The sequence below is a fragment of the Coregonus lavaretus genome (assembly GCF_964263955.1).
Source record: "Coregonus lavaretus genome assembly, chromosome: 33".
In the NCBI taxonomy this organism is placed as follows: Eukaryota; Metazoa; Chordata; class Actinopteri; order Salmoniformes; family Salmonidae; genus Coregonus; species Coregonus lavaretus.
In genome coordinates, this window is record NC_140020.1 from 7,393,834 (window position 1) to 7,408,654 (window position 14,821).

The window sequence follows — 14,821 nt, forward strand, 5'->3', positions numbered from 1 at the left end:
ACCTAGCCTAAACCCCAGAGCATTATTAAATACAAAGAAGAATAATTATCACAGTGAATTATTGTAATGTTTGTTTGTGTCAATTAATCCCATAAGGGATGGGTTGCCAACTGGCGATTTGACATGAAAATAAAATGTCATTCATTCATTCATACAAACATACAACCCATTTATGTTCACCAAAGTGCCGGTTTGTCATAAATTGCAGACAGGATGCATACTATTTGTTTCATATCTGCAAAGTTGTTAAATGTAGCGATGTCTGTAATGTGTTACCTCTGAAACCAGAAGTTAGCTATATAGGCTTCACCACTGTACCTCTGGCCCATGGAAAATAACACCATAGTTTATTATGATGTGATAAATGGGCATGGTCCAAAGGTCAGGGATGAATATGGACATAGGCGTTATTCTGGGATAACTTCAGATGTTGAGATCCACCACTGCGCTATGGGGCACCTTCACCTTATGTAGCCTACTCATTGTTTGTATTCATTGTTTAGTAAATGTACAATGTGGAGTTATATGTTTAAGCAATAAGGCCCGAGAGGGTGTGGTATATGGCCAATATACCATGGCTAAGGACTGTTCTTAGGCACAACGGGTTTTGTCACACCCGTGGTATACGGTCTGATATACCACAGCTTTCAGCCAATCAGCATTCAGGGCTCGAACGACCCAGTTTATATTAGCATATAAATTAGTTGGATATACTGGTAAACATAGGCTTCATATTCTTCTACCAAATGGGTTTCAAAGTGTGTACATGTTATATGCCGTATGTAAAAATACACATTATGTTTCAACAATTTCACAAGCTGTTTTATTGAGTTAGCCTTTTTCCACTTTTGATACACAGATTTGGTTTGCGGTCATTGTAACTGTATTATGCAACATCAAGGCAACATTGTGATCGTGTCAATATACATACAGACTTGCAGTTTTCACCTATATTTATTATTTAGTAGTCACACACTCAACCTGGGATCCATCTTACCTAGGCAGTACAAAACATGTTTCCTGACTGTAGATCTTGCTGCAAGGACCAGGAATCTATGACACTGAGAGAGTAAGAGAAATGCAGGCAGAGCAATGTTCTCAGTACGATCAGAATAAACTAACAATAGGTGTGTCTCAAATGTCACCCTATTCCCTAGAGAGTGCATTACTTTTGACCAGAGCCCAGAACACATAGATCTGCAAACACAGAAGGATCTGGTCGAAAGTAGAGCACTACATAGGAAATAGGGTGCCATTTGTGACGCAGCCAATGTAACAGTAGTCTGAATGACAAGCAAAGATAGTGGACTATTGATAAAGTAAGTCCGCGGTTGGCTTCCTTATGTAAAAAGTTGTCTGCGCTCATATCTGCGGATTTGACCTCCATACAAAAATATGTAATCTCTTCCAGCCTTTCCTCTATAAAGAAAGAGTGTTATAACGTTGAAAGGAAGGAAACAACAGTGCTCTGCCATTGCAAAGTAAGTGTATAGCTCATACAGCATCAGATTGGCCTCATGGTCTGCAATTGAAATTGTACTGTATTTACAAGATTCATTTTCCTTGTACAACGCCATTTTTATATAGAAATGTGTTGAATGTTGATCTGCAAACCGAAACACTTCCCTGTTGTCAAGTACATTTGAGGATTAGCAGTGTTTATGTGAATAAAACACCACCTTTTTATGTGACACAATTGACTAAGCACAAGAAACACGACGACAGTCCTTCTAACCTACAATCTCTGTATTACTTACAGTACAAAATCGTTCTCCTGCAATCGTCTTTCAAGCCATAAAATTATACCCAACATTATAAAAAGATGAGCCCCAAAAGCATTCTGGGTGTGAGAGTACATACAGTATTATAACGCATTACTCCACTTTGTACACACGATAAAGGGTTCCATGTAGGGTTGCAAAACTCCCAGGTTTTTCAGAAATCCTGGTTGGAAGATTCTGGATTTCCTGCTTATGCCCTGTTCCTGTGAATCTGCCAACCTGGATTTCTGGGAATTTGGGGAAAGTTACCGGGATTTTGCAAGCCTAGTTCTATGTTACATTATGATAAAGGGCCAGATGTTAACAGTCTGTGGTGGGAAAACATTTGAATTTTTCTTTATTGTCCTGTCACTAAAAGCAAAGTTGGATAACCTCAGTTAGCTGTACTTATATACCATTTATTGTTTTATGGTTAGTAAACACAGCACTGTTAAACACTTTTATTCGTACACAATTACATATCACAGTGAAGCCATCTGATTTAACTTTTTTTACTACATTAACTGAACTTGTTTTATTAGTGAGAGGCTGGTCAGTGAGCAATGGACTATTGAGTCGGTAATGTAATATCGGTAATGTAATGTTGGTAATGTAATGCCTTTATCACTATCTTTTTTTTTAAACCATTGTTGAAATCTAAAACTCTGGGGCTTCACTATCTGCTGTTTCCAGACTTCAACCCATCTCAGACATAATAGGAGTGATCTAAATAAAGAGCTGTCATCAGAACTCTGAAAGTCTTCTAATGAAAAAGATGGCATTCTGTGAGTGAGTGAACTGTGCTTCCCATGACGTGTGTGACCTCCAGCTAGACTAGAATAACCTTCCTTCCATCATCTGCTATAGGAGCATCAGTATGGTTACAGCGCTGCTTCACATGCCGTGATTAAAAACCCATAAAGGACACCATTCGTTTCAGCTGATACACACGGTCAAAGCCTCTGACACTTTAAGGAACTGCAGAGCAGACCTAGGCCTAGGAGTGCTGATCTAGGATCAGGTCCCCCCTTTTTCATTATGATCTATAAGGCAAAAATTATTCTATATCAGCACTCCTACTCTGAGACCGTGAATATGGGCACTGAACTGCATCCTTATAGCCTCCTATCTGGGAAACAAATCAAACAGCACTGTCAAGTCAGCTGACAGGGATAATAAGAAAAGGTTAAGGGGTAGAATTTATGATGAATGTAAGGTGGATATCCTGACTACACTCCTGAGTTGGTTATGGGGGTTGCATAGATGTGCTTTAGATGAGGTGAGACACAACTAACCAGCTGTGACTGGTGTGTACTTTTTGTTTGCTGCTTTATTGTATAGATAAAGGGTTTTTGGTTTATTGTTGAGAAAATGGTATTGAGGTTGAACAACTTCCTTTAATTGCTTCGCATCTAGTTCCCTAAAATGGCAAGTGGAGTTATAAAGTTAGTAGGTACAAGGAAGAAATGCATCAAGAGAAAGAAACGGTATTACACTTTCTGCAAGAGATCTACCAGTATATTGTTAAATCAATTTTTGTTCATGGGATGATCACCAGATTTCACAAAATAGGCGTATGTTTTTTTAGAACCAGCAACAGCAGAATGAGTTTATCTTTGACAGCATTACATTATTAAGTGGTCAATCCAATGTTTACAGTGAATCCAATCACATAACCACATCAGTTGATAATGCTAGTCATTTCTGAGATCAGAATGGGAATGGCTGTGAGAATCTGAGGTCAGTAGGATGCATAAAAGTGAGAAAGGCCTATCTATCCTTTGTGTATATAGATCTAATAACACACTGTGAATTGTAAGTGTGACTCCTGGGCATAGATTACTGAGTTCTGCCGTCACCCTGAATTCATCAGTTGTTTTCTATTAACTAGCAGAGGCCTCTGGGCCAGAGGTGACTGGCTGGCTGTCAGCTTAGCTCTTATCCCGGGCCATATTGACTCCAGCTCCTCGGGTTAGCTTTAGTTTGATCACAGGAACAAAGCCCTTTGACACCTACCTTCAAAACCATTTAAAGAGTTATTTACAAAATGTGTGTGTGTGGATATTTCAGTGGACTGGGGGCAGTGGGTTTGTTGGATTTTTCACTTTATGAGCTGAGCACCCTTTCTGTGTACTTTATAAGTGATGGGTCCTAGGTGTGAATTCTACACATTTATTGAACTTATAGGCATGCCAATGTGGTTGATGCCTGGGCTTGCCTTGAAACTTTTCTAGTGGAAATAAGCCATTAGTACATAGAACATTTGATCAGTTGTGATTATGTTCATTCTCAGACCTTCAAAAGTCCTCCTGGTTTATTATTAAAGCTGACATTATCAGTGTTTGAACACAGCCCTGGTCTCTGTGATGGCTGTCTGGCTGTTTCTGATAGGCATCATCAGAATCAGCACGTGGTCCTGCTTTTAAACCTGCTTTTTCTGACAATAGACAAAGCACATCTTGAAGTTTTCTGGGCCTAATCATTGGTGCCAGCCTCACTTAGATGTCCTGTCTCATCAGAACCCATTGGAAACTAGAAATCACAGTAAAGTACAGTATATTGCTACCTAGAAGAGATGCAGTGAAAGTTGAGTTGCTCTGTTGCTGCCTTTGTATTTCTGGTTGGTTGGTTGGATGAATGGGTAGGTGAGCTACAGTGTGTTGTTTAGGTGTGGTTTTGGATGAATGGGTAGGTGAGCTATGTGGTTTAGGTGTGGTTTTCAAGCCAAACTTAAGTTTTAAAGCACCCATAGTCAGGCACTTAAATCACGAAACAAAGAAGAGGTAGTTTGAAGGAAATTATTGTTCATACAGTGGGGGAAAAAAGCATTTAGTCAGCCACCAATTGTGCATGTTCTCCCACTTAAAAAGATGAGAGAGGCCTGTAATTTTCATCATAGGTACACGTCAACTATGACAGACAAATTGAGGAAAAGAAATCCAGAAAATCACATTGTAGGATTTTTAATGAATTTATTTGCAAATTATGGTGGAAAATAAGTATTTGGTCACCTACAAACAAGCAAGATTTCTGGCTCTCACAGACCTGTAACTTCTTCTTTAAGAGGCTCCTCTGTCCTCCACTCGTTACCTGTATTAATGGCACCTGTTTGAACTTGTTATCAGTATAAAAGACACCTGTCCACAACCTCAAACAGTCACACTCCAAACTCCACTATGGCCAAGACCAAAGAGCTGTCAAAGGACACCAGAAACAAAATTGTAGACCTGCACCAGGCTGGGAAGACTGAATCTGCAATAGGTAAGCAGCTTGGTTTGAAGAAATCAACTGTGGGAGCAATTATTAGGAAATGGAAGACATACAAGACCACTGATAATCTCCCTCGATCTGGGGCTCCACGCAAGATCTCACCCCGTGGGGTCAAAATGATCACAAGAACGGTGAGCAAAAATCCCAGAACCACACGGGGGGACCTAGTGAATGACCTGCAGAGAGCTGGGACCAAAGTAACAAAGCCTACCATCAGTAACACACTACGCCGCCAGGGACTCAAATCCTGCAGTGCCAGACGTGTCCCCCTGCTTAAGCCAGTACATGTCCAGGCCCGTCTGAAGTTTGCTAGAGTGCATTTGGATGATCCAGAAGAGGATTGGGAGAATGTCATATGGTCAGATGAAATGGTAAAAACTCAACTCGTCGTGTTTGGAGGACAAAGAATGCTGAGTTGCATCCAAAGAACACCATACCTACTGTGAAGCATGGGGGTGGAAACATCATGCTTTGGGGCTGTTTTTCTGCAAAGGGACCAGGACGACTGATCTTTGTAAAGGAAAGAATGAATGGGGCCATGTATCGTGAGATTTTGAGTGAAAACCTCCTTCCATCAGCAAGGGCATTGAAGATGAAACGTGGCTGGGTCTTTCAGCATGACAATGATCCCAAACACACCGCCCGGGCAACGAAGGAGTGGCTTCGTAAGAAGCATTTCAAGGTCCTGGAGTGGCCTAGCCAGTCTCCAGATCTCAACCCCATAGAAAATCTTTGGAGGGAGTTGAAAGTCCGTGTTGCCCAGCGACAGCCCCAAAACATCACTGCTCTAGAGGAGATCTGCATGGAGGAATGGGCCAAAATACCAGCAACAGTGTGTGAAAACCTTGTGAAGACTTACAGAAAACGTTTGACCTGTGTCATTGCCAACAAAGGGTATATAACAAAGTATTGAGAAACTTTTGTTATTGACCAAATACTTATTTTCCACCATAATTTGCAAATAAATTCATTAAAAATCCTACAATGTGATTTTCTGGATTTCTTTTTCTCAATTTGTCTGTCATAGTTGATGTGTACCTATGATGAAAATTACAGGCCTCTCTCATCTTTTTAAGTGGGAGAACTTGCACAATTGGTGGCTGACTAAATACTTTTTTTCCCCACTGTATAGTAATAAATATTTTGAGATCGAATAGTAATTGAAAATAGGAGATATGCAATGCTGAGTTTATTATTGACAGCTGAGCTGACATGATATAATCACATTGATGTTGTATGTATTAGTTAATCAGAAATATATTAAAATGTAGTGAAGTGTGACACAGTAATATTGACAGCAAGGAACATGATGCGATGAAAGACTTCTCTCATGGATTCAGTTTGAAGTATTTGTGCCCTTTAGTCCTCCTGTACTAAATTATTCATGGGTCTGACTATGTTACTATATTTACAGGGTCAGGAAGTGGGAATGTTATTGCATCCTGTGATATTTGATTCCCGTTGCTAATTAACTGGATGTTGTAACTGCTGTCTCTCACATCATCATCATCATCATGAAAGAACATTCATTCCGTAAAAAGATCTCTTGTTGGCCTCGAAACAAACAACTACACCATCACATAGCCCCAAATGTGTTTCAAATGTTAATGTTTTAATTATAATTTTAGATCTGCGTCCAAGGCTTTTCATTGAGAACCATGATCTAGAGGGGAAACAAATTATACACTGTATATGTTTACTTTGATATCTGCAACATCATTTAAAATGGCCAGTCATGCATTTACTAGAAAAATAAGTCAGATGTTTTAAACTTTTCCTGCTCTCAATTATTTAATGTGGTTTTCCTTGCCATCTCCAAATTGCTCTCTAAGGCTTGAATAAATAATGTTTATGTTCCTTAAACTCATGCCCCACTTATGAGTCCTCTCCAATGGAGGCCTCTAGTCGAGCTGTGTTGGAGGCCTCTACCGTTGAGCTGTCTTGAGCTGTGTTGAGCTGTGTTGGGGATTTTCAGTCACAAGACATCCCTTCTAAGACTTACAAAATAACCAATTTAATCCAACTTCGAAAACAGATGTTCCAATTGAAGTTCTTTGCTACCTGGTTATGACAACAACCAAAATGCATACGATTTATTCTCGGGCCAAATGTCTGTTAGTGTACCTTGCTTTTTCATGTTCTCTATTTATAGATACTGTGGAAGCTAACATGACACTTTGGTTAAGGAAACTCAAACTGATATGAACAGAGCATTGTGATTGGTCCAGAATGGTGGTGGTGTGCATTCTGCGCAACATATGTCCTTCCAAATATCATTCTCAGATCATTATGTCCATTTGTTTCAGACTGTCTGATTATGCCTGTGAATGTGGTTTTTTCATACATGCTTTGAGACAGTTACATAATCTATTACTTACTATGATGAACATATCCCTGGAGGGCATCTCATGTGAGATGGGCTGGGCTGCAAAGGAAGGTATTGAAAAGGTGGAGTGAGCATTCAAAATGTGCATTTAATCCAGTACTGTCTTTGATAAACAGTGTTGGAAGAGGTCTGGAAGGGTTCCGGAATGCCACTGGTGTGTCATGTGTTCTGTGGTCTAATGAAAAAAAAAAGAACCATATTAGCCTTCCCTGGAGCGAAAAGGAAGGTTCATTATCCAGTCAGCGTCCTCCCAGAGAAAGGACAGTAACATTACATTCCTTGTTCAGGTCTGGACTGGGAGGCCCAGCGCTGGGTCATATGGAGGTCTCCACGCAGGATCCGTTCCTGTGCAGAGAGTGGTTCAGGCAGCCCTCGTTGCGGTGCACGATGAGCACGGGGAAGTAGAGCGCGTCCTGGTAGTCCGGCGGGTTCTCCACGCTAGTTGGCTGGCCCGACGGCGTCAGGCAGCGCGTGCTCTCTGTGGGGCACGATGTCTCGTTGAGGCTGCCGCTGCTCTGCCACAGGCAGCTGCGCCGCGAGCCGTACAGCCGCGACAGCGAGAAGCGGCTGCCACTGAAGGGGATGCGTGGGCTAGTCCCGTTGCAGATGCTCAGAGCGCTGCGCGAGAAGATGGACGAGCTGCTGATGGTGCGGTGGCAGCGCTCGCAGTTCTGCCGGTAGCTACCGTAGCTGCCGCACACTGAGTAGGTGTTGGCACTGCCGCCGCCACCTGACGAGAGCTGAGCCAGGTCCATAAGTACAGCCTCCGAATAGCTGGGCACCAGCTGCTGGTTGGAGCGGATGTGCCATTCCAGCTCGGTGCTGTCGATGGTGTTGACCCGAGGGATGTGGCGGCAGTATGGTCGCTCCTCAGATGGCGTGACAGGGACATAGTCGAAGCCGAACAGCTTCTCCACGTGGTAGTGGACGTAGGCCGTGCGGTACTCGGTTAGCACGCGCAGCGGCCAGGAGAAGGTGAAGGCAGCGGCCGTCCAGAACACGTAGTTGGACACGTACCAGGGCAGGTGGTCCGGATCCGAGAAGGCAATCATGTACTCCTTAAAGTCTACATTCTTCAGGTGCATTCCCTCGCGGGCCTCCATGTAGTCGTCCAGGCCCTCATTCTCAGTGAAGAAGCGGGCCCGCTGAGTCAGGTAGGCATTCTCCGACTCCACATTGGCGAAGCTAAAGCACTTGGTGAACCTCAGCTTGGTGACAGGGAAGCCGTCCAGGCCCTGCAGCTGCTTGGAGATGTCCTTCACACCGCAGTTGCTATAGTCGAACTCCGCCTCGGCCACATGTGTGTTGACGCGCTCGTGGTACACCTGCGTGGTGGTGTATGCGTCTCCGTTACGGTACCGTGTTACCTGCCGCGTCCGCCGCACATAGTGGTAGCTGATGGCCTTCCACCAGATGCAGGGCGTGGCCTGCTGCATGCGCCCGATGCGCTCGCCCACACCGTCCAAGTTCACCTTGTGCTGTAGCTCGTTGCGGGTGTGGCAGTGCCAGCACTCCACCAGGTAGACCACGTAGAGCATGACCATGAAGGCCACAGGGATGTAGATATAGCCGTTGGAGCAGGGGCTTTCGTGGTACATCATGGACTTGACCTTGTAGGCACTGTCGAAGGAGAGGCGCGTCACCTTGGTCACGTGGCACCAGGTCATGGCCCCCACGCAGCCATACATGAGCAGGGACAGGAGCAGGCATTTCCAGTGGCTCTCCCTGCACAGGGACTTACTGAGGGACTGCTTCAGGGGCCGCTGCTGCACAGAGGGAAACAGAGAGAGAAAATACCAATCTGAGTCTGTGAAAACATACCTGCAAGCATTGTTGTGTTAGCCATTTACAAACAGTGACAAAATACATATAAAATACCCAATGAGAATGAATCGATGGATATTTGAAATAATAGCTATCTTTAAAATAGCTCTAAAGAAACAGTGAACTTGAAGGAATTGGAGCCAAAAGCATCTACTCTTTGAACACATTAAATATTTAGAGAAATATTCAGCATTCTAAGTGCATTAACATATCTTATGCATGAGCAGGGAGCCGCTTGGTCATGTCTTTGCTTGTTAAGATCAAATGGCTCACACACTTCATCTGAACTCTCAACCTTTTCATGAGAATATTCTTGTTTCCATTCCAGGCCATTGAGAAAACATTTAATGCGTTCGTTGACAGGAAATACAAGTACCTCACATATACTACCAGCAACTTCAAGTGAGTGTGAAGCACTCCCAGGTAATGGCCCTATGTATGTGGCTATAGGAGTCTTCTGATCAAATATACAGTAGGCAGCATAATAAAAGTGAAATTAGCTACAAAATAATGTTTTACTCATATAAATAGTATGTCTTTAAACAGATATCTAAAACACTTTGGATTCCAAAATTGTGAACCGTTAAGAGAGCAAACCATCCAGAAGAAATCCTGCAGCCATTTCATCCAGGCACAATGAAGCTGGTGGTATCTTTTCCACCCCAGGGCACCGCAAGCCCCAGTGCCTGCATCAGGAGCTGCTCATGCCTTATGGGAGTGCAGCCTGCCCACACACTTGGCAAGGGATCCAAAAGCAGCAGGATGGCTGGATTATAGTGCAGTTCATTCCTACATTTGCATATCAGTCATCACACAGGGAGCAGAGATTGATTGACCTAATGGTATATAGTACAGGAGGCTCGCTGCCTGGACATCGTGGCCAATATGGTGGGGTGATACTTTTGGCAGAGGATAAATTCATTGGAACTAAACAGTAGCCTACAGAGGGTAGGCAGGACATTGCAACCAGCTAGGAAGAGGAGGCATCATGCTTGAATGGTTATCTTGCGTTGCATAGGTTATTTAAGCAATAAGGCACGAGGGGGTGTGATATATGGCCAATATACCATGGCTAAGGGCTGTTCTTATGCACGACGCAATGGGGAGTGCCTGGATACAGCCCTTAACCGTGGTATATCATATACCACAAACCCTGAGGTGCCTTATTGCTATTATAAACTGGTTATCAACGTAATTAGAACAGTAAAAATACATGTTTTGTCATACCAGTGGTATACGATATACCACAGCTTTCAGCCAATCAGCATTCAGGGCTTGAACCACCCAGTGTATAATACAGGATAATACTGTATAGACAACCTTTTGGGGGATTTAAATACAGGTTTCACCGAACTGTATTCCAGATTTTTACAACAGACCATCCCTGATATGTTGTGAGCAGAAAAACACATGAGCAAACCGTGCTCCTAACATGACAGCACTGAGTAAATAATAGATGCTCCTTCTCCATAATTATCCTCCCCCTACCTCGTCACATGACATGGTCCCCATGCCCCCTGTCAACACAACGCCCCACCGGGCAGAGGGCTTAGCACTGAACTTCCGCTTCTGTTGATATGCTACTGCAACAGAATATTATTTACTCACTGGCAGTGGATAAACTCTAGCCAGCACGGTAATGAGTCTAACATAACAAACTTTCCAGCTCCTGTTGCATGGAGCTGTTGTGACATCTTTTTGAATTGAGCATAAAGTAATATGCACTTCAGCAGCATGGCATGAGATCATGATTGATTGTAGAGGATGGGGATGTCCTTTGTTACTCATCTAACATTCTACAGCTTTGAAGGGATACATGTTGTGTTTGCACAGTGGATATTGCACTACATTTTTTTTTAGACCTTTAATTTGAAGGAAATACTTGTATTTCTTCCACTATTTTTTGTATTTGTCTGGTGTCCCACAGATAATGTTTCACATTGTGTTATACAGCATGCCTGCCCTTACCTATGGCAGTAGGGTATGCTAAAGCTCTGAGCATCTTGAGGTGCCTGAGGAAAGACTTCTTCTGGTCTGATGATCTATTCTGGTCCGATGTATATCATGCACAGCAAAAATCAATACATTGTATATTCTTCATGACCACTTGCCTCAACAATGCAGAAACCTTAGAGGAAAGCAGGATAGCAGGTATAGCCATTGCTCAGTCAATTCTCAATGTAACTTGATTCATATTTTTTATTAGGAAAGCATATCACAGTCACTGCTTCTGACATTTTAAGCTTCATTTGATAAAAGCTGATTGAAAAAGCAGTGGGAATCTTAATGGTAAAATGGTGAAGCTAGGGAAAATGCACCAGGCAATTAATTATCGACAACGTGGAGGTAGCTGAATTAATACTATACAATGAAATAATGATATGAAAAATGATTTTCTTGCTGTGTGAGTGGTTTTAATGCCTTCTTCATGGATAATGCCTACTTCCTAATGAATGATGTAGGAGCTGAAAACAGCCATAATGATGATACTATCAGGTGGTCTGATTTTCACCAGAGGTGTGTTCAACAAATGGTGTTGATGAAGCACAAAGCGAGGCTGTTAAAGAAGTGTCCCACTTTCTACCCGATTACTTTAGGGTTTCTCTGGGTTCACACTGTCAGATTGACAGGCTTTCACACTACCTGTGACATGGCGTTTCCACTTGTAAATTACCCATTTTTATAGACTACAATACGTTATAAAACAACCATTTCGAGCAATTTCGAGAAAACATTGCACATGCAAAGTTCGGTAACAGAATGATGGCATCAACAGCACAAACCCTCATTCTGTTACCAAACTTTGCATCTGCCCTGTTCTGCAAGTATGTTGTGTTTTTGTAAAATTTTCAGTGGAAATTGTTAAAGGTAGTCCTTGTGCATAGAGTTGTATGGTTTGTTTAACTTTGCATCATTTGTTTTTGTTTGACATACACTACCGTTCAAACGTTTGGGGTCACTTAGAAATGTCCTTGCTTTCGAAAGAAAAGCATTTTTTTTGTCCATTAAAATAACATCAAATTGATCAGAAATACAGTGTAGACATTGTTTAATGTTGTAAATGGCTATTGTAGCTGGAAACGGCTGATTTTAATGGAATATCTACATAGGCGTACAGAGGCCCATTATCAGCAACCATCAGTCCTGTGTTCCAATGGCACGTTGTGTTTGCTAATCCAAGTTTATCATTTTAAAAGGATAATTGATCATTAGAAAACCCTTTTGCAATTATGTTAGCACAGCTGAAAACTGTTGTGCTGATTAAAGAAGCAATAAAACTGGCCTTCTTGAGACTAGTTGAGTATCCTCTTGTCCTCTTGCTCAGTTGTGCACCGGGGCCTCCCACTCCTCTTTCTATTCTGGTTAGAGCCAGTTTGCGCTGTTCTGTGAAGGGAGTAGTACACAGCATTGTACGAGATCTTCAGTTTCTTGGTAATTTCTCACATAGAATAGCCTTCATTTCTCAGAACAAGAATAGACTGACGAGTTTCAGAAGAAAGTTATTTGTTTCTGGCCATTTTGAGCCTGTAATCGAACCCACAATTGCTGATGCTCCAGATACTCAACTAGTCTCAAGAAGGCCAGTTTTATTGCTTCTTTAATCAGCACAACAGTTTTCAGCTGTGCTAACATAATTGCAAAAGGCAAAAAATGTGCTTTTCTTTCGAAAACAATGACATTTCTAAGTGACCCCAAACTTTTGAACGGTAGTGTACATTTTAAAGTGAGAAATCGGAGTCTCAGCATGACTATGTTACCATGGAATTTCCCCTCTTCTATCTAGTGCCTCCAATTGAGTTCCTTTCAAGCTGACACTTCACTCTTGTTAAGACTGGCTCTGTGCTACATAAAAATAATTTAGAGTAATAGAAAGGCTAATGGAAGAGATCTTGTGTGCCCAACTAAAACAAAAGTTTGACTCAACATTAGCTCATCTCAAGACTTAAACCTACTACTTGATTGGAAATGTCAGCTCTTCAGTCTTATGTTTAATCCAGAAGTGTAACAGGAATTGTGAGTGTAAACTAATGAATACATTAAAATGGTTAGTGACACATCCTATCAACTGATAATAAACCCTATTAAATCCTCAAAATATAACCCACCAGCAGCTAAAAAAAAAGGATACAATAGTGTTCCCTGATCGGAATGACACTATAAAAAACAAGAAGGCTTCATTGTAGCAATTACAAATAATAATAGTTTGTGAAATGCCCCAGAATGTTAATATTGCTGTAGAAATGAACATGTAAAGGGCTTTAATAATCCCTTGCCTTGACAGGAGTATAGGCCTATAGCCTGTCATTACGATATCTCCTCAGACATGGGGCTGTCAATCATTTTGATACCCGCCAGAGAGGGACCATATAATGGGGATGTGTTACTGTGGCTGGAGGAGCCAAAAACAAAAGCACACTCACGCACATCTACATAACATATTGCATGAATAATATGGTCAAAACTATAGGCTATTTATCATTTACAATGATAAACGGTAGACACCGTATTGGTGCAGCTGCAGCGCATACTGCGTGGGTAATTGAGCAGCTATCTCTGAATCAGATTAGGGCTCAGGTTACGGGTGATTTAGCTGTGATATGAATATGAACTATTTTGCCAAGTACACGATTCGCCTAGCAGCTCTCGTGCAGCCGCAAGCGCAAAATTGAAGGTATACAAAGCGGTTCTCTTCTCTCACCTCCTCGCGGGGGCTCTCCTCTGTGTCCTCCTCGGGAACGGTAGTGGTACTGCTCTCACTGGCCGTGGCAGCCGATGCTGGGGACATGTTGACAAAGGCAAAAACACAGGGGCATGGATCACCTTAGGAAAACTGAGGTTCAAATCACGGTGCAACGTAAACTCGCCAGCAAGCCTATCGCAGTCTACATAATCCAGCCCGATATAGCCGGAAGGAACCTCTACATCATGGTTAACAATGCTCCAGTTTCAAAGCAGCATCTTCTTCCCCACAGCATCTTTGATGTGAGGTGCCGTTGCATGGCTACGGGCAGCCTATATCCAAAGCCTAATGTGTTGGGTTCCTATGTCCGCGGTGGAAAACAACGGGCTCCTTCCTTTGTGCGTTGATGCAGGTGCTTCCGAAAGGCTCTTGCGATAGAGTAGTGGGAAATGGGACAGACATCAGTCAGTCCCCGTCAAGCCAAAATGGTCATGGCAGCTGCATAAATTAGCCTCAGTAAATGAAAAACAAGTGCACTACTAGGCTATATAGGACAAAGACAATTACTCTGTAGACTATTCTACACGTGCGCGCTCAGAGATGGCACAGGAAAAATGTAAATATAAGAGCGCGACTGTGTGTGCTCGTGGTGATTGCAATCCTCTCCAGGTATCTGTGATGAAACGGCAGTAGACGGCGCACAACAAGGTACCCCTCCAGTGTCCATTGGTCTCTGCAGGGAAGGGGTACGTGACCTTGTCTGTTTGGGTGGGTTATTCCCCATACCATGTCATTAGTACAATTATATTTCTTAATAGACTTATTCAATTGCGACATGGAAAAAATAAACATCATTGAGAGATGGAAAGCTTTTTCAGAGTAAAATTACATTTTACATTT

The 14,821-nt window shown here is 42.4% G+C and overlaps 1 protein-coding gene across 1 annotated transcript; it reads right to left on the minus strand.

The window, feature by feature from the left end:
• Positions 1-7,730: 7,730 nt before the first annotated feature.
• Positions 7,731-14,026, minus strand: LOC311108550 (transmembrane protein 151B-like; the record flags this gene model as incomplete). The annotated part of the gene is made up of 2 exons (XM_084151200.1): positions 7,731-9,182; positions 13,940-14,026. 2 exons carry the CDS (start codon positions 14,024-14,026, stop codon positions 7,731-7,733), a joined length of 1,539 nt encoding a protein of 512 aa, XP_084007326.1.
• Positions 14,027-14,821: the final 795 nt, after the last annotated feature.